The following is a 21,557-nucleotide window of genomic DNA, read 5'->3' on the forward strand; positions in this document are numbered from 1 at the left end:
CTTTTCTATACATCGTTGTCAACATTTGTTACTGTCTTTTTGATAATAGAATATTCTGACAGCTATGAGATGATACCTCATTGTGATTCTGATTGGGGTTTCCCTGATGATTGGTGGTGCTGAGCATCTTTTCATGTACCTGTTGGTCATCTGTATGTTTTCTTTGGAAAATTGTCTATTCAGATGTCTGCCCATTTTTTTTTAAACTGGGTGCTTTGTTCTATTAATATTGATTTTTATGAGTTCTTTGTATATTTTGGGTATTAACTCTTTATCAGATATATGGTTTGCAAATAAACTTGAGCCTGAAGCCACCTAGTGGACCAATTCCAGCAGAGATGAGAGTTAAACAAGAACCAAAATACATGGTTAGCCTGGTAAAGTGTTTCTATTTTCAAGCCTTTTAAAATATACAATCAGAAATAACAAATAGAAAGACACCCAAATGCTATGATGTTGAACAAGATTTAATTCTTTATCCCCAAAGGTTGTGTTTTAGAAAATCCGTATTTTTCAGGTATTCCTCATCTCCATCAAGTCTTAAAAACAGCCCTTAGCAGAAGAACACATACTCCTCTGACACAATATCTTTGGGGCTTATCCCCAAGGAGAAGATACATAATGATATTAGGGGGTGGCTATTTATACTAAATATATTAATAAAAATGTTTAAAATGACTGTGGGAAAGGAATTTCATGCTTAAAGCCAAAACATTACAGAAAATACAAAAATGGAAGTGAATGAACATTAATTTACCTCTTTTTTCTCCCCCAAAATCATAAAATGAAAGTAAAGGAGTTTTGTTTTAAACATAAACTTATAGGACAAAGAGAAAAGAGGACTCAATGGTGACATTCTGGAAGCTGTGCCTGTGAATGTGAGGTCTCGGGAGGCTGCTGCAGTGCATGAGGCTGTGCTGTGTTCTACATTGTTCTAAACATCTGCTGCCAAGTAACCCTTGTTGATTTTTTTTTTATAAATTTATGTATTTATTTTTATTTTTGGCTGCATTGGATCTTTGTTGCTGCACGCAGGCTTTTCTCTAGTTGAGGCGAGTGGGGGCTACTCTTCGTTGTGGTGCACGGGCTTCTCATTGCGGTGGCTTCTCTTTGTTGCGGAGCATGGGCTCTAGGCACACGGGCTTCAGTAGTTGTGGCTCGCGGGCTCTAGAGCGCAGGCTCAGTAGTTGTGGTGCACGGGCTTAGTTGCTCCGCGGCATGTGGGATCTTCCCGGACCAGGGCTCGAACTGTCCCCTGCATTGGCAGGCGGATTCTTAACTACTGCGCCACCAGGGAAGTCCCCCTTCATTGATTCTTCTGAGTCTGACTGACAACCCAAACCTTGAAACTTATTCTAGTAGTGTAACTAGGATCATGAAACAATGCCTTCAAGATTCTGAGGGGAAGTTATTCCCAATCTAGAATTCTACACCCAACAAACTATCAATTAAATTGAGGGTAGAATAAAGACATTTGCAGATATTCATAGCATCGAAAATGTTCCCCAACAATAGCCTTGTCTGACAGTCATCCCACCACCATGTACCCTTTTCTCAGAGACCTTCTGAAAGATATGCCCACCAAACTGAGAAAAAGACTGGATTCCAGGAAACAGGTGTTCCAATTCAAGGAGAAGGTGAAGAATGCCCCCAACTCCCTCCAGGAGAGCTGTGGAGGGAGATCCCGGGAAGCCAGCAGTGCAGAAGGTCTGGTGACCAATTAGCCCAGGCCAGAGGTGGTCAGAGGCTCTAGGAGGGATTTCTTCAATAAGAAGAGCTTTTTAGGACACTCAATGTGCTTGAGCATACTGAGAGAAGTTCACACAACTGGGAGAAGAGTTGGTCACACAACTGGGAGAAGAGTTTGGCTACAGGTTAGCAATAAAATATAGAAAACCAAGCTTGCCCCCCCTCTCCAAAAAAAAGACAAATTTTAAATTCAGGAAAATAAATTTTATAAGGAAAGGGAAAGTAATCACAGTACACAACATGACAAACCTGAGTAGCATTCACATAGTCATAATACCAAACAATGAATATTGATGCAACCAAAATAAAATATGGGGAGGATGGAAAGATGGAAGTGTGTGGAGACAGTGAGGTGAAAGAAAGCTCTTTCATAATGGTAATTCAAAAGAAAATACCTAAAACTGAAACACTAGTAAGGAACATGTGATTTGGAGATTTGGAGATAAATACAAAATAATCAGCTAAAATAGTTGAGCCTGGTGGCCTCTGGGGTGGGGTGATACAGAGGACAGTGTGGGACTTACTGTTTCAAAGTAAGGTTTATAGGACTATTTGCTCATTTAAAATGTGTAGGTGTAACTTTACTAAAAAATGACTTAATTTATAGTAATGGAAGTCTTTTATTACTGTCACATACATGTTAAAATCAGCCAACATGTCAACATGTACAGGACAAATGTGCACTGACATTAAAAGCAAAACTGAAAATGGAAAAAAAAAAAACTGATACTGATTTAGGCCCTTGTGACATTCTGAACTAGACTTTAAGAAATCATTCACCTTCTGGACGCTTCTGTTTCCAGATCTATAAAGGAGTATTCTAAACAGATGAGATCTAAGTTCCTTCGAAATCTTGAGTCCATTTAAATGCAATTCATTGAATAGAGTAAATACATTTTTATGGACAAGGTTCTAAAGGGTATTCCATTTTAAATGGGCCTCATTTTCAACTGATACTGATTAATGGGGCTTTTAACTTTTCTTGTATATCAGAAATACGTTATAATTTTAAATGATAGCAAAAAAAAACACCCAAAACCCTTAAGAATATTACACATAAAAATGAAGGTTCTAAACTGTTGCTTAATCCTAAAAAGCAATAGTAATAGCCTCAGCTAAATGCCAAGTGGCCACTATTGGCAATACCAGAACTTCAAACAATTGCTCTAAAGTGGGTCAAAAGCAGATTGTTGTGGCAGATCTTAAAGCTGAACTGTTCATGCATAAAACGAGGAAGATTTATGAGAGAAGGTATATTCTCAAACTCAATAAGTAACTGAGGAAGAGAAACCCATAGAAAAGCTGAATGAAAGAAAAAGCTTTGGCAGTGATGCAATGAAACAGTACATGTAAACCTGCATGCACTCTACCTGACAGCTGGGGGGCGAGCCAGGCCCACACTCACCCCGCCTCCAGGTGGCATATTATATTGTCACTTGGCAGTAAACAAATGCAGAGCTCTTTTTTTCAAATTATGAATTCACTTTTATCCTCCCCATCTTTGGAATTAAGGATGATGTATTTTTAAGTGCAAATTTTGATTTCTCACCCTAAGGGATGAACCCTCTTGACTGTGAATTCCTAGATTTTAGGCAGGGGGCTACCCCAGGGCGCTCTTGGTACAGCTCAGCAATCTTTGTGTGAGTCCCTGACACTTCCCTTTCCTGCTTCCCAGTGTGACCATCTATCTCCATTACTTTCTCCCAGAAGTTCATCTCACCCCCACTGTTTGCCTGGCAACACCCTGTAGCCCCTTCAGGACCTCCACTTCTACAAGACCCTTTCTCCGTGACTCACCAGAGTGTATGCTTGTCCTCTTTTGTGCCACCACTGTTCCTACAGTTACATCCACAGGGCGGTTCTCATCCTTGAGGGTCATCAGAATCACCTGGAGGGAGTGCTGGGCCCCGCCCCTAGAGTTTCTGACTCAGCAGGTTTGGGTGGGCCTGAGAACTTGCACTTCTAATGAGTCCCCAGGCGAGGCTAATGCTGCTGGTCCAGGGACCCCCTTCTGAGAATCACTCTATTGCTTGATTTCATGCCTGCGTCTTCCGCTAGACTGTGAGCTTCTGGAGGTCAGGATGCATGTCTTACACATCTCATCTACGGGGTCTAGCCGGGGTCTAGCCAGAATCTAGCAGTCATTCAGTCAATCAACAAATATTTATTGACTGTCTGTTATGTGCCAGACACTGTTGTAGGCACTGGATTCAGCAGTTTAAATACACACATGCACATGCACACACACACACACACACACACACACACACACGCATCTCTGCACTCAAAGAGCTTTCCTTCTGGTACTACATGGTAAACTCTCAATAAATGTTGAAATCTGGCCAGTTGCACAGAAGGAAATATGGCATTACCATGACCATTTTAATAGTGCTACAGAAATAACCAGTTTTCCATTTCCTAATCATAGCTCTTCCCATTTGTATGTTTCTCCCTTCCGATATTCCCCACTATGTCCAACACATAAATCCACAAAACTGGCAAAACATTTGCTGATTGATTTACAAAATAGTTGATGTAGCTGACATATCAGTTGAAAACAACACATCATATAAGATGAACTTAAGCATAATGTAAGCAAATCTCAATATTTAATATCGATAAATGTTAAATAGCTTAACCACTGGTTTTCAAATTAGCCTTAGTTACCTCTAAAGGCATCTTTCCTCCCATCCCTCTCTATTCCATGTCCTACATCTGTGGTGAAATGTTTACAGCAGTTCTCAACTGCCAGGTATGATGACTGAACTCCCGGAGGACCTAAGCACGCTGCTGTCCAAGCAGGGACATCGGTCAACATGTGGATTGTCCTGTGTAAAATTCTGAGAAACTGATAGGAGGCCTTGTGATGATATGTGATGCCCTGGAAAGAAAGGGGGCAACAGCAGAGGCGAACCTGATTCCCCGCATATAGCCAGAGCAGTCATTCCTCAGCATGTCACGCCCCAGGCCTGCAGGCCCCAGGCCATGCAAATCCCTCTCTAACTCTAGGAAAGTAGAAAACATGTACCTTCATCTTTGGGCTAATTTTCTGAAAGTTTCTCAGCAATAAAAATGAGAGGACTCACCAAGAGCAATTTGGAAAATAACTGAACTGACCATAATGTTTACTTTCAAGACTTCCAGTATTCTTAAGGTTTGCAAATGTTTTTATAAGGCTTTCCATTCAAAGCCATGAGACATTCTGTGCTAATTATATGGAGGGAATAATGGGCAGCATTTATGAATGGAACTTGAAAAAGGCTAGTTTCAGTATTCCAGACTAAAATATTTCTTCTCTGTTAACATCATAACCACATTTGAAGTTTGTTGTTAGTGGTTTCAAGAGTCAGTGATATCAAATAGTAATACTGTCTCAGAATTATATTCTCTTCCTTTTGCTACCCAAAATCAGTGATATAAAAACACCCTAGACCAACAAATGATCGTGATTTCTACATATCGAAAGACTGAAGAAAAATTAATAACCTTGTTAGAAATATACTTTTATAAAGGAGACCAGGTCCACCAACTTCATTTTTATGACTCAATCCTAATTAAGTAAATTCTGATTATTAGAAAGCTTTGAGTATAAATGGGAACTTTTGGTGAGCCACACACTGACTTAAAAATGGCCAGGTTGCCATTTATTTTCCTGGAGTAGTTTACTAATTATCACCTTCATAATCCAAAAGAATATTTCTGGGCTTCCCTAGTAGCGCAGTGGTTAAGAATCCGCCTGCCAATGCAGGGGACATGGGTTCAAGCCCTGGTCCGGGAAGATCCCACATGCCGCAGAGCAACTAAGCCCGTGTGCCACAACTACTGAGCCTTCGCTCTAGAGCCTGCGAGCCACAAGTACCGAAGCCCGCGTGCCTAGAGCCCCTGCTCCACAACAAGAGAAGCCACCGCAATGAGAAGCCCACGCACCACAACGAAGAGTAGCCCCTGCTTGCCGCAACTAGAGAGATCCCGCCTGCAGCAACGGAGACCCAATGCAGCCAAAAATAATAAATAAATAAAATAAATAAATTTATAAAAAAAAAGAATTAATATTTCTGAAAAGGTATGTAATTCTCTGCTGAGATGTACGCTCCAATAAACCAGCCCCTTTCAAACTGGTTAATGTAAAGCTAAGACAAGGAGAAATCAATCTGTATGGCCGACTGAACTGGTCTCATTAAATTATTGATACCTCATTCAGTGTAATAAAAAAACACACCACTATACTCTGGAAAACACACAAATCTAAAATAAAAATATTCTCATTAATATCATTCATATGCTAGTAATAAATTAGCTTTCTTTAAAAATTTTTCAATTATATCCAAAATCCATTCTTATTTTCTGAGTTAACAAGGCTGGATTTTAAAAGTGCAATAAAAATTCTTGAGGCCTTCACCCCAGTTTAGACAAGACTTCTTAGTGGTTTGCAAGACGCAGCTTCTTGTTTTGGTGCTGTTCTTCATCCTGGGGTATGGGTCCCAACACACCATCTAGCGTTCAAGAATAACTTAACGTCAGAAAAATGTCACTTCAAATAAATGACTATTTGTTAAAGTCACAGAGGTTGTAAGATCAAAATAATGCTTAAGTTAAAAAGGAATACTGATTTTATCTTAAAATAATTCTCAACTGTTGAAGAACAGATTCTAGATAACTCACTCAGGTAACACAATATCTGACCTTTTAAAAACTGGATTCATTCAACAGTGTATAGCCAACAATTCATAAAACTGTTTTGGGGGGGAGAGTTATTATTATTAGGCTGGAGGAAACAAAATGCACCTACTTATCCTCCAGGGAGAGAAGGGAGCCATCTGTGGGGCAGGGAGGGTGTGAGGGAACACCCCGCCATTCCCACTCCTCCACAGGAGGGAAAACTGACCCATTTCCTTGGTCAGGTGGGAGAAGGGCCTGGCTTGAAGCTCTTCCCATCATTTGATTTCCATGGCTTTCCTGGTACATAAACTGTGTGTGTTTAAAGCGCACAATTTAATGGGTTTTAACACAAGTACGCATCCGAGAAACCATCACCACAGTCAAGGTGATAAATATATCTATCATCTCCAAAAGTTTCCTCTTGCCCCCCTGCTTCCTGTCTTTTCAGGGATCTGCCTGCTGTCCAAGCCTCTGTGTCCTGCTTTGCTCTGTCTTCCTAGTCTTAAGGACACAGGTGGAGGTAGATCTGGAAAGTCCTCTCTCTCTTATGATGTAATACTGGAAACATTAAAAAAAAGAATATGTGTAATACAGATGGGAGCTCTAAAGCCTAATAATAAATTAATACTCAAGAAACTACTACCCAACCCCAAAACTAGAATGCTACCACCTCCGCTATGCTCCGCAATCTAATCCTATCCCTCTGTCACCCCCATTCAGAGGTAACCGCTATGCTGAATTTTGTGTTTATCATTCCATTACTTCTTAAAAATAATTTTGCTACATGTACTAACCAATACACAATTTGCCTTCTTATTGAACTTTATATAGGAATTGCATCATAATGTATTTACCAAAGTAGATTAGTGGTAGCCTGGGGCTGGAGGTAGGGGAAAATAAGGATGACTACAAATGGGTAAGAGGAGTCTTTCTGAGATGATGGAAATGTTCTGAAATTAGGCTGTGGTGACAGTTGCACAAACCTGTGAATCTACAAAAACCCACTCAATTCTATACTTTAAAAGAGCAAATTTATGATATATGAATTATACCTCAATAAAGCTCTTATAAAATTGAAAAAGAGATAGCGATATTACTTGTTGATATAAAACACTTGTTAAAAAATACATACAAAACATAAATCTGCAGTTCAATGAACAATCATAAAGCAAACACACATTTAACCATTAGCCAGGTCAAGAAATACAGCACTGCAAGCAAAGCAAAAGCATTCCTCTCACCCCCTCCCCCATCACGACTCCTCCTTCCCATACTTCCACCCACAGCATGTCTTGCCCTTCCTTAGTGATCTAGGGACAATAAATCCTGGCCACAAGACCCATCTTGATAATAAGTGGCAAATATCGCCTCTTCCATGGCTTGCCTTTGTACTCTTTTAATGGTATCTTTTGACAAACAGATGTTCTTAATTTTAACATAGATAAATTAATTCATTTTTTTATGGTTAGTGCTTTTGGTGTCCTTTCCCTAACAGCAGGGAATTGTTCTCACCCCTTAAAACACTGTTACTGAATACGCATTCTTTAAACAGATACATATTTTTTCCTTTCTTTTTAAACGCTTTTCTTTTCCTTATAAATTCTGAAAAAGAAAGATGGAGTGGATATGTATTTCTTTCCAGATTACAAATAAAAAATTTACTACTTGAATAAAATAAAGCTAACTCAAAACATAGAAAATCAATATATTCACATAGAAATTATTTCCATAAAGACTTTTTTTTTTAACTCAAACTCCTCCAGTTTTGCTTTTTTGACACCCTAATGATTGCCAGCCAGTATATCAGTTAATCACTAAACTTATTTATTTTTTAAATTTTATTTTTTTTTTATACAGCACTCATCCATTTTATACACATCAGTGTATACATGTCAATCCCAATCTCCCAATTCATCACACCCCCCACCCACACCCCCCGCTGCTTCTCCCCCTTGGTGTCCATACGTTTGTTCTCTACATCTGTGTCTCTATTTCTGCCCTGCAAACCGGTTCATCTGTACCATTTTCTAGGTTCCACATATATGCGTTAATGTACGATATTTGTTTTTCTCTTTCTGACTTACTCACTCTGGATGACAGTCTCTAGATGCATCCATGTCTCTACAAATGACCCAATTTCATTCCTTTTTATGGCTGAGTAATATTCTATTGTATATATGTACCACATCTTCTTTATCCATTCATCTGTCGATGGGCATTTAGGTTGCTTCTATGACCTGCCTATTGTAAATAGTGCTGCAATGAACATTGGGGTGCATGTGTCTTTTTGAATTACAGTTTTCTCTAGGTATATGCCCAGTAGTGGGATTGCTGGGTCATATGGTAGTTCTGTTTTTAGTTTTTTAAGGAACCTCCATACTGTTCTCCATAGTGGCTGTATCAATTTACATTCCCACCAACAGTGCAAGAGGGTTCCCTTTTCTCCACACCCTCTCCAGCATTTCTTGGTTTGTAGGTTTTCTGATGATGCCCATTCTAACCGCTGTGAGGTAATACCTCATTGTAGTTTTGATTTGCATTTCTCTAATAATTAGTGATGTTGAGCAGCTTTTCATGTGCTTCTTGGCCATCTGTATGTCCTCTTTGGAGAAATGTCTATTTAGGTCTTCTGCCCATTTTTGGATTGGGTTGTTTGTTTTTTTAATATTGAGCTGCATGAGCTGTTTATATATTTTGGAGATTAATCCTTTGTCCGTTGATTCGTTTGCATTTTCTCCCATTCTCAGGCTTGTCTTCGTCTTGTTTATGGTTTCCTTTGCTTTGCAAAAGCTTTTAAGTTTCATTAGGTCCCATTTGTTTATTTTTGTTTTTATTTCCATTACTCTAGGAGGTGGATCAAAAAAGATCTTGCTGTGATTTATGTCAGAGTGTTCTTCGTATGTTTTCCTCTAAGAGTTTTATAGTATCCGGTCTTACATTTAGGTCTCAAATCCATTTTGAGTTTATTTTTGTGTATGGTGTTAGGGAGTGTTCTAATTTCATTCTTTTACATGTAGCTGTCCAGTTTTCCCAGCACCACTTATTGAAGAGACTGTCTTTTCTCCATTGTATATCCTTGCCTCCTTAGTCATAGATTAGTTGACCATAGGTGTGTGGGTTTATCTCTGGGCTTTCTATCCTGTTCCATTGATCTATATTTCTGTTTTTGTACCAGTACCAATATTGTCTTGATTACTGTAGCTTTGTAGTATAGTCTGAAGTCAGGGAGTCTGATTCCTCCAGCTCCGTTTTTTTCCCTCAAAACTGCTTTGGCTATTTGGGGTCTTTTGTGTCTCCATACAAATTTTAAGATTTTTTGTTCTAGTTCTGTAAAAAGTGCCATTAGTAATTTGATAGGGATTGCACTGAATCTGTAGATTGCTTTGGGTAGTATAGTCATTTTCACAATATTGATTCTTCCAATCCAAGAACATGGTATATCTCTCCATCTGTTGGTATCATCTTTAATGTCTTTCAACATTGTCTTATAGTTTTCTGCATACAGGTCTTTTGTCTCCCTAGGTAGGTTTATTCCTAGGTATTTTATTCTTTTTGTTGCAGTGGTAAATGGGAGTGTTTCCTTAATTTCTCTTTCAGATTTTTCATCATTAGTGTATAGGAATGCAAGAGATTTCTGTGCATTAATTTTGTATCCTGCAACTTTACCAAATTCATTGAATAGCTCTAGTAGTTTTCTGGTGGCATCTTTAGGATTCTCTATGTATAGTATCATGTCATCTGCAAACAGTGACAGTTTTAGTTCTTCTTTTCCAATTTGTATTCCTTTTCTTTTTCTTCTCTGATTGCTGTGGCTAGGACTTCCAAAACTATGTTGAATAACAGTGGTGAGAGTGGACATCCTGTCTTGTTCCTGATCTTAGAGGAAATGCTTTCAGTTTTTCATCATTGAGAATGATGTTTGCTGTGGGTTTGTAGGATATGGCCTTTATTATGTTGAGGTAGGTTCCCTCTATGCCTACTTTCTGGAGAGTTTTTATCATAAACGGCTGTTGAATTCTGTCAAAAGTTTTTTCTGCATCTATTGAGATGATCATATGGTTTTTATTCTTCAATTTATTAATATGGTGTATCACACTGATTGATTTGCATATATTGAAGAATCCTTGCATCCCTGGGATAAATCCCACTTGATCATGGTGTATGATCCTTTTAATGTGTTGTTGGATTCTGTTCACTAGTAGTTTGTTGAGGATTTTTGCATCTATATTCATCAGTGATATTGGTCTGTAATTTTCTTTTTTTGTAGTACCTTTGTCTGGTTTTGGTATCAAGGTGATGGTGGCCTCATAGAATGAGTTTGGGAGTGTTCCATCCTCCGCAATTTCTTTCGAAGAATTTGAGAAGGATGGGTGTTAGCTCTTCTCTAAATGTTTGATAGAATTCACCTGTGAAGCCATCTGGTCCTGGACTTTTGTTTGTTGGAAGATTTTTAATCACAGTTTCAATTTCATTACTTGTGATTGGTCTGTTCATATTTTCTGTTTCTTCCTGGTTCACTCTCGGAAGGTTATACCTTTCTAAGAATTTGTCCATTTCTTCCAGATTGTCCATTTTACTGGCATAGAGTTGCTTGTAGTAGTCTCGTAGGATGCTTTGTATTTCTGTGGTGTCTGTTGTAACTTCTCCTTTTTCATTTCTAATTTTATTGATTTGAGTCCTCTCCCTCTTTTTCTTGATGAGTCTGGCTAATGGTTTATCAATTTTGTTTATCTTCTCAAAGAACCAGCTTTTAGTTTTATTGATCTTTGCTATTGTTTTCTTTGTTTCTATTTCATTTATTTCTGCTCTGATCTTTATGATTTCTTTCCTTATGCTAACTTTGGGTTTTGTTTGTTCTTCTTTCGCTAGTTCCCTTAGGTGTAAGGTTACACCTTTGTTTCTTTGAGATTTTTCTTGTTTCTTTAGGTAGGCTTGTATAGCTATAAACTTCCCCCTTAGAACTGCTTTTGCTGCATCCCATAGGTTTTGGATCGTCATGTTTTCATTATTTGTCTCTAGGTATTTTTTGATTTCCTCTTTGATTTTTTCAGTGATCTCTTGGTTATTTAGTAATGTACTGTTTAGCCTCCTCGTGTTTGTGTTTTTTACGGTTTTTTCCCTGTAATTGATTTCTAATCTCATAGCGTTGTGGTCAGAAAAGATGCTTGATATGATTTCAATTTTCTTAAATTTACTGAGGCTTAATTTGTGACCCAAGATGTGATCTATCCTGGAGAAAGTTCCGTGCGCACTTGAGAAGAAAGTGTAATCTGCTGTTTTTGGATGGAATGTCCTATAACTATCAATTAAGTCCATCTGGTCTATTGTGCCATTTACAGCTTGTGTTTCCTTATTAGTTTTCTGTTTGGATGATCTGTCGATTGGTGTTAAGTGAGGTGTTAAAAGTCCCCCACTATTACTGTGTTACTGTCGATTTCCTCTTTCATAGCTGTTAGCAGTTGCCTTATGTATTGAGGTGCTCCTATGTTGGGTGCACATATATTTATAATTGTTATATCTTCTTCTTGGATTGATCCCTTGATCATTACGTAGTGTCCTTCCTTGTCTCTTGTAACATTATTTTAAAGTCTATTTTATCTGATATGAGTATTGCTACTCCAGCTTTCTTTTGATTTCCATTTGTATGGAATATCTTTTTCCATCCCCTCACTTTCAGTCTGTATGTGTCCCTAGGTCTGAAGTGGGTCTCTTGTAGACAACATATATATGGGTCTTGTTTTTGTATCCATTCAGCAAGCCCGTGTCTTTTGGTTGGAGCACTTAATCCATTCATGTTTAAGGTAATTATCGATATGTATGTTCCTATTACCATTTTCTTAATTGTTTTGGGTTTGTTTTTGTAGGTCCTTTTCTTCTCTTGTGTTTCCCATTTAGAGAAGTTCCTTTAGCATTTGTTGTAGAGCTGGTTTGGTGGTGCTAAATTCTCTTAGCTTTTGCTTGTCTGTAAAGCTTTTGATTTCTCCATCGAATCTGAATGAGATCCTTGCCGGGTAGAGTAATCTTGGTTGTAGGTTCTTCCCTTTCATTACTTTAAGTACATCATGCCACTCCCTTCTGGCTTGTAGAGTTTCTGCTGAGAAATCAGCTGTTAACCTTATGGGAGTTCCCTTGTTTGTTAATTGTCGTTTTTCCCTTGCTGCTTTCAGTAATTTTTCTTTGTGTTTAATTTCTGCCAGTTTGATTACTATGTGTCTCGGCGTGTTTCTCCTTGGGTTTATCCTGTATGGGACTCTCTGCGCTTCCTGGACTTGGGTGGCTATTTCCTTTCCCATGTTAGGGAAGTTTTCAACTATAATCTCTTCAAATATCTTCTCGGGTCCTTTCTCTCTCTCTTCTCCTTCTGGGACCCCTATAATGCGAATGTTGTTGCGTTTAATGTTGTCCCAGAGGTCTCTTTCTTTTTTCTTTATTCTGTTCTGCGGCAGTGAATTCCACCATTCTGTCTTCCAGGTCACTTATCTGTTCTTCTACCTCAGTTATTCTGCTATTGATTCCTTCCAGTGTATTTTTCATTTCAGTTATTGTATTGTTCATCTCTGTTTGTTTGTTCTTTAATTCTTCTAGGTCTTTGTTAAACATTTCTTGCATCTTCTCAATCTTTGCCTCCATTCTTTTTCCCAGGTCCTGGATCATCTTCACTGTCATTATTCTGAATTCTTTTTCTGGAAGATTGCCTATCTCCACTTCATTTAGTTGTTTTTCTCAGGTTTTATCTTCTTCCTTCATCTGGTACATAGCCCTCTGCCTTTTCATCTTGTCTATCTTTCTGTGAATGTGGTTTTTGTTCCACAGGATTTTTCTTTCTTGCTTCTGCCCATAAAGACTTGTATTTCCTGATTTTTCAGAGTAGTCAAATCATTGTTATTATCAAGAAAATTTTACTTATTATACTAAACTTCTACTTACCTTGAATTGAATCGAAACAGAAAGATAACATGGCTAATATTTTAACATAATATTGTACAGTTAATAATAATTAATGTTCCAAATTATGTGCCTGAGGAATTGCAAGATCTCCCAAAGATTGTATTACATTAACAGTATGTGTGTTAATATGCAAATAATAAAGCTCTGAAGATTACTAATTCATTTATGGTAACTGTGATGACTCTTAATTAGATTATTCAAATAACCAGAATATTTCCACTCTCTGACCAATCTGAGCTAATGTGGCTTTACTCTAATAAGAATGTACATATCCTCATAATTTGGCCCTAGATCCATCTGTATTAATTATATGTATTTTTCCTTTCTAACTGCCCAAGAGGCTTTTGTTTTGTTATAGAAGAGCACTGTCATCTACTTTCTCATGTAAATTTAATTTATAAATTCAATTTGTACATGATTATTTGTATTAAACTGCAGAGCCCATAGGACTAGTCCTTAATCAGCAGTTTCCATGACACCTAGCAAATAGTAGATACACAAACGTCTGTGAACAAATTGAATGGCAAAAATGTAACCTGCAAAAAGAATATGCTCCATCTCCAACCACAGCAATTTCCAACACCTGATCATTATAACTCCCTATGTTTCTTTTCTTCTTAGCAGCAAAGTCAACCTCAATAAAGGACTTGTAAATACTTACTCTCTCTGCTTTCAGGCTCATTTTGCTCAAGAACACAAGTTCTGGATGGATTCAGTTGCCACTGTAAAAGGACACAAACATTTTATTTATATGTTTAATAAATAGCATTTCAGCACTGTGCTTTCAAATATCAAAACAGCTTAAAACAATGTAAGAAAAAAGAGTTAGTGTGTCGTACCAACCAAGCTCTAATAACGACTCTGAATGACCCTGAATGATATGACTTCTGGAATGAGAATCAATATTCTTAGAGAAGGAAGTGTAAAAATCCTCCTTTACCTTCGTTTTACAGGTAAGGAAGTGGAAGACCAGAGAAGTGTAGTGAGTTGCCCAAGGTTACATACTGACTAAAGACAGCAGTAGCACCAGAACCTGGGTCTGCCCATGCCCAATACTATAGAATTTCCACCACTTCATATTCTAGCTCCAGGTCCTACAGAATCTTATAATAGCTAGAGAAGGCCTAGATAGAAAGAATGAAAATAGGACAATTTTAATATAGTGATATATTCAATACATTACTATATATTAATAATTTTAATATAGTAATATATTTTAATATAGTAATATATTTAATATATTAACATATATTATAATTATATATAATATATATACTAATATATTAAATATATTACTATATATTAATATATAGTAATATATTATATATACATAATATATTACTATATATTAGTATAGTATATATATACTAGTATATATATATACTATATATAGTATAGTATATATATATAGTAATATAGTATAGTATAATATAGTATAGTATATATATAGTAATATATATAGTATATATATTACTATATATAGTAATATATTAAATATATTAGTATATATTAATAATTTTAATATAGTAATATATTTAATATATTAGTATATATTAATATATATTATATTAATATATATAATATATATTATTGATATATAGTAATATTAATATATATTACAATTTTAATATAGTAATATATTAAATATATTACTATATAGTAATATATAGTAATGTTGCCTTTTAATATAGTAATATAATATATACTATTATTTTTATCATAGCATACCATTTATTGTATCATATCATACCATATCACATCTCCTCTGATTACAGTTTTCCATCTCAGTCATTCAGAAGGAAATAGAGAAGCATGAAGATTCTCAGATATTACAGTGATGACTGGAGCAGCAGATAAGAAAAATTGAGTGTAATCAATATCTCAAAGCACACCCTTCCTTTCTTATTTGCCTAGAAATCCCCATCATCAGAATCACTAATGACTTAACCAAAAAAGCCCCACTAGGGCACTCTCTCCAGAAAGACACAATTAAGTGGATAGTTCCTGGGAGCCTCTTCCAGAAGCATCAATTAGTTCATCAGATGAACTAATTAATGTCATGGGCCTTGAGGGAGAATGAGATATAAGACAGACATTTTACCACGTATAAAAAAGTCCTTGGAAAGGGAAGACATCTAGAACTGTTTGGTCACCTATAGAAATGGGATGGTTCGGATTAGCACCAGGAAAAAGGAGGATTTCCAAGCAATGGGAAGATATATGTGAAATTAAGAACAAAAAAAAAGGCATGTTCAAAACATGTCAAACCACTAAAATCTATTACTTTGGGCAAAGTAAAAACTAATAACCTTGAATTTACATTTAAGGATCATCATAAAAAGATTATGTCTAACTGTGAAAACTTAGAAGCAATCTAGGTGTCCAACAAAAAGGGAATGGTTAAATAAGTTATGTCCATAGGTTGCAATACTGTGTAATCATTAAAAATTATTTCTGAAGAATTTTCAATGACACAGAAAATACAGCAACATGTTAACAGTGGTATCTATGAGCTGTGGGATAATATCTGTTCTTTTTTTATTTTCCTCTATATATCTGTTCTTTTTTCTATTTCCTCTATAATGAGCATACGTTACTTTCACAATTTAAAAAAAAGTAATATAACCTAATAAAGAAAAATTCACATGTATTAAACAGAAAAAAAAAATAGTTTCTCAGTAAATGGACTTGGGTTTACACAGGTAAAATATATTCTTGGAAATACTGTTGCCCAGCCCTAGCTTAGTCTGCAACAACCCCACAGAACAGAACCTCTTATCTCAAGGCATATGGTAACACCTCAAAGAGAAAAGAAAAAAATTTTCAAACACAATTAATTTCAATTGGTTTAATGTTTAAAAAAATGAAATTTATTGGTACTCATACTACTTTTGACAGTCTAAAAGCAATATAATCATTATAAAAATTCCAGTTTGGAACAAATACTAGTTCGTGTTAGTTACTGGTATTTACAAAACTAGGCATTTAGCTAACCAAGTAGTTTAAATCATTGACATAATATTGCAAGCCAGGCCAGATGAGGGAAAGGATGAGAGCGTGGAGAGCTAATCTTCACTGGAAGGAGTACAGAGAGACCAGGTGTACCTGAATGAGGGCACTCCTGGGTGGGTCTTGGCCCAACAGGTATTTCTGAATCCCATCTCTGCCCGAGGGGCCTTCACTCCCTTTGTCTTCCTGTCTCTTCCTGCTTCTCTTGCCCTTTCTTACATTCTTCTGATCTCTTCATTCTCTTTACGGTGGAAAAGCTACTGAAATCCACCAGTAAGCAAGATATTTCAGATTTCGCTTAACCCAGCACTCACAGTCCTGAAGAGCTAGGTCACTTACACTTTATAAAGAGAATTATTTCTTCCCAATCTTCAGGAGGAATGAAGGAACAGAAAACAAAAATACAGAACTGGTGATTTCCCTTTTGATTAGATGGATACAAACTTGTTTAGTTTTACAAAAGAGGCATCTGTCCCATCTCTCCCTTCTTTCAGTGCCCCCCTTTTCTTTTTAAAATCATGTCTTTTAAATAAGACAACTGGAAATAAAAAACAAAAGTATATGACAAAAATGAAAAGGATAAAAATTTATGATTCTTCATACACACACATAAACTAGGAAACTAAATAGTGTGTTGTTATATTAATTTTTAAATAAATTTTTAAATATATATATGGTTTAGTAAGTATTTTTTAGGTGCCTTATATGTTCCAGGCACCCTGGATTCAAACAGAAAAGTAAAGTTGAAATTTATAAACAGTTCTATTATATGCCTTTTGTACCCACTGCAAACTACAGTATATAAATGTTATATTAAATGCCAGAATTATGGGACTTCCCTGGTGGCGCAGTGGATAAGACTCCGTGCTCCCAATGCAGGGGGCCCAGGTTCGATCCCTGGTCAGGGAACTAGATCCCTCATGCATGCCACAACTAAGAGTTCACATGCCACAACTAAGGAGCCAGTGAGCTGCAACTAAGACCTGGTGCAACCAAATAAATAAATAAATAAATTTTTTTTTTTTTTTTTTAAAGCCAGAATTATCAAAGCAACATATGATTCTGGACAGGATCCTTTTGCTATATAGAACTTTATTGGGACAACTGGTAAACCCTGATTGGACTCTGTGGATTAAATGGTAGCAACATATCAATGATAATTTCCTGAGTTTTGTGGTTGTATTGTTGTTATGTAGGATAATATACTGTTTGAGGAAATATACAAGAAAGTATCTGAGAGTGATCTTGCATCATAGCAACAACTTAACTCTCAAATGTTCTGGAAAAAAAAATATTTGTAATATTTTTGTAACTTCTGTATGCTTGAGATTATTTCTAAAAACAAAAAGTTTTTTAGAAACCAAAGTAGTAAAAAAGCACAAGAATTAAAGTTCTGAGTTTTCCACAAACCACCTCAGCACTTTTTTGGAAATGTCAAATATTAAATTCTTCTAATTTTTTCCTGATTTTTCTCATGAGAAATGCACGTGTGTGTGTGTGTGTGTGTGTGTGTGTGTGTGTGTGTGTGTCCCCTTCTTTTGGGTAATCTTAAACTACTTTCACCTCTGTCTACCACTTCAATCCAGAAAGAAGGGTGAGGGAAGAGGTGGGTCAAGGATTTTGTTAGCCACCAGATGGCACCAAAGGACTAACTAATTCAAGATCTGTAAGGTCAATGCACAACTCTCGATAGAGATCTATATTCATAAGGCAGATCCTAAGCTGAACATTTGTAGTTAAGCAAGTGCTTGCACATAAAAATAAACTCTATGATAACTCTTTAAAAGGGTAAGAATCACTAATTTAAAATATGCAGCAGAGTACCTAACAATATAATAAAAAGTATATTTGAAAAAATGTGTATCTACTTACTGTAAATTTGCTAACACCTTCAAGTTCCCCAAATCTCATGTAAGAGATGTCTGCCTTCTTTTTTCCAACATCTACATCCCCTGCATAGATCTGTTTTATGCCCGCACCTTTAATTAAAGGTACACATTCATCACATGGGCACTTTGTCACAAAAATCATACTTCTTTCTTCTGGTTTTATCTCTTGACACCTACAAAAAATATATATAAAATATTAGGAAGATAGTTTCTAAAAGGGTAAGTTATGTTTTAGAAAAATCTTTAAACATTAAAATTGAGCTGCTTTAGGAACAGATTCACAACATTATACACAATAATGATCAAGCCTTATGCTTGCTGAATTAGTCAGAGGCAAGATTTTCAGTATTACATTACAAAGGAAATGAAAACAGAGATAGAGAGAAAACAATGCTTTCTAAGTAAGAAACTCTTTATAATGCCAGAATTAGGGGCTAACACCTAATTAACACCCTCCCTAAGAATGTATCATGTGTGATTAGACATTAAGTCATCATGGTAGCCAAAAGGTCTACCTCTTATCTGGTAACTAACAGATATTTAATAAATGCTTACTAAATTGATAAATTAATATTAGAGTTCTGTTTTGAGTTATAGTTCCCTTACTCCCTTCCCTAACACAGGATAATTTTATTTAACAAGCATTTGGATTTGACAAAACGAAGCAAGTAATCTGTAATGAAGAGCACAAGGAAAAAAAACAGAGGAGTTTGGTGAAATTTTACATGCCAGGGGTAGTTTAGGACTAAGGAATGCTTCATTTGAGGATACAGGAGTTGTACTTCTGGGTCCTATGGTTTACACTGCTCTCAGTCTTAATTCCCCACCACCAGCCTTCCGCATCCATGTCCTTAGTTCAGATTCTCATTCTGTTTCCCTGTACTAGGGCAGCAGAATTGTATGCATCTAGTCTGTTCAAACAATATGCCTGCAACCTAAGTAATCATTAGTGTGGCTCTGTCAATGTCATTCAATTTCTCCACTACCTACCAAATGAAGTCTAAACTCAAAGTCCTCTCTTGTCAGTCCCAACCGGTCCCATGTGCTCCATGGTGCAGCCTACGTGGAACATCTGTGTTCCTAAACACACAAGCATTTTCCTACTTCTAGCCCCACTGCTATGCCTGAAGCAAGAATGGTTCCCCTTCAAGTAAGCATCTCCAATGGCCATAATCCTACCAAACCTTTAAAGCACAGCTCAAATGCCAGTTTCTCCATAAAGCCTTTCCCTCTCACTCCCCCTCCATCCGTAGCAGCCCCTGAATTTCCACCCACTTTGTGTTGGCCTTTCCCACAGAACTGACCATGTTAGGTTGAATACAGTCTTATATCCCATACTACGTTATAAGCTCCTCAAGGACAGAAACCATGACTTACGCAGATTTAAATCCCCTAAGATCACCCACTTAATGGTAAATGCTGAGAAATGTTTGTGGAAATGATCGAAGTTAACATTAGAAGGAGGTAATGCCAGTTATAATCTCTAACAAAAACTATGTTAAAGCAATTTGGTTCATAATAAAATCTATATATTCATAAATATAAATATATGTGCTCTACATTTAGAAAACAAAGCTGATCATGTAATGCAGAAATATGCAAGACCCTAAGGACAAACTTCAAGCAGTTTTATACCGGAGAGAGAAGGAAGAAAGGAAAAAAGACTTGCTCAATAAATTTGAAGGCCTGCAGGATCCCTGACAATGGCCTCAGGTCAGGTAGCAAAGACCAAGTATGACCAAAGTTATACTTCTGAAAAGAATATTTCTTGGAATTTTTAAAAAGGCAATAAATTACAGCTAAAAGAAAACTAATTTTAACTAACCCTTGCTACATTTTATAGAAAATACATGCAAACAAATTTCATACCTAAATGTCAAGGCATTCTGTTCTGCATGTACAATGTATCTGAATTTCCTTATTTCTCTGTCTTTCTGTTTGTCATCCATGTGCGGGAAGTCAGCATACTCAGATCCAACAGGAAAAGCATTATAACCACATCCTATGAAGTACATTGCTCCTGTTCCATCACAACTTCTCTATGAAAAGTAAGCAAACCAAAGCTGTTTTCAACATTCTGAAAAGGCATCTTACATTGTATCTTTAAAGCCTAGTATCATACTTCTTATAATGAATTCACTTTTCCATGATAAACTGAGCCATCAGAAAAATACAATATTAGATTTTCCTTCCACGGTGTGGTCTTGTCAAAGTTAAACTTCAAGCAGCCTGATCATCTCTAGTATATAATCTCAAGGCAGTCCTTTGTTTTAGCAGTTAATTAAATACTAGCTTAATTCACAAACTGCTTCACTTGATTCAGACACCTCTCCCTGAATAGGTTATAAGATCCTAGAGAATAGAAACCATGTTTTATACCTCCTTTCTACCCCTTAACGTAGACCGATTACAGTGTTCCATACACAGCAGGTACTCAATAAATTATTGTTAATTTCTTATATGCTCTGTGCTGTGCTACTACTGGTTAGCAAGCCAGAAATCCTAAAAATATTTTGAACAGACAATTTCTGTTTTGGGCTAAAAATGTGCTAGTGTATATAGTTGGAAAATAAATAATGCACTTTTCTTTAATTTTCGTGTTTACTGAGCCTCTACTGTGTTTTTGTGTGTGTGTGTGTGTGTGTGTGTGTGTGTATGTAATAGAACTTCCTACTTAAGTGGCTTTTTTATTTCTCCTGGTCAGTGGCATATTAGGTGTCAATATGAATGTTTTATCAACTATAAAAGTAAAATATTTTATAAATCAGAACTGTTTATAATAGTTTGGAATATGCTATAAACCTCATTAAATTTCAATATATTATACATAGTTACTCACGTGATAGTTTCAACAGACTCTACTATAGCAGCTTGATAAAAATCATTGTTATGATGAGCTGACAGAAGCTTACGAATAAAATATTATCTCATTAATAATAAATTATCCTTGAGCATTCACTAAAGGTTAAACATCATGCTCACTTTTATATGTGTTATTTCATTTAATTAATCCTCACAACATCCTAGACAGTAGTACTATTACTATTCCCATTGTATAGATAAGGAAACTGAGGCCAAGAGAGATTAAATAACTTGTCCAAAGTCACAAAGCTGGTAAGCAACATAGCCAGAATTCAAGGATGGGTTGCTTGACTCCAAACCCATGTCCTTCCACTTTACCATGCTGCCTACACTCTAGATAATATAACTGGAAACCTAAATTCTCCATAAAGTAGTTGAGAACCAGGTGTTAAGCCAAAAGGCTGCTGAGCATTTATATAAATCCAAGGGAGAGTTCCAACC

The 21,557-nt window shown here is 36.4% G+C and overlaps 1 protein-coding gene across 4 annotated transcripts in view; it reads right to left on the reverse strand.

Moving 5' to 3' along the window:
* Positions 1-373: 373 nt before the first annotated feature.
* Positions 374-21,557, reverse strand: part of CDADC1 (cytidine and dCMP deaminase domain containing 1) — a 44,588-nt gene continuing 23,404 nt past the window's right edge. For 2 of the 4 annotated variants that reach the window (XM_082365475.1, XM_082365472.1), the window contains 4 exons: positions 20,124-20,293; positions 18,238-18,427; positions 14,018-14,078; positions 6,249-8,010 (listed from right to left, as the gene is read on the reverse strand). In XM_082365475.1, coding sequence (XP_082221601.1) covers positions 7,874-8,010; positions 14,018-14,078; positions 18,238-18,427; positions 20,124-20,293 — 558 coding nt within the window. In that variant the 3' untranslated portion in view covers positions 6,249-7,873. The other 2 variants (XM_082365474.1, XM_082365473.1) reach the window with 2 other exon arrangements.

This window comes from Balaenoptera borealis, assembly GCF_965194805.1.
Source record: "Balaenoptera borealis genome assembly, chromosome: 18".
Lineage (NCBI taxonomy): Eukaryota > Metazoa > Chordata > Mammalia > Artiodactyla > Balaenopteridae > Balaenoptera > Balaenoptera borealis.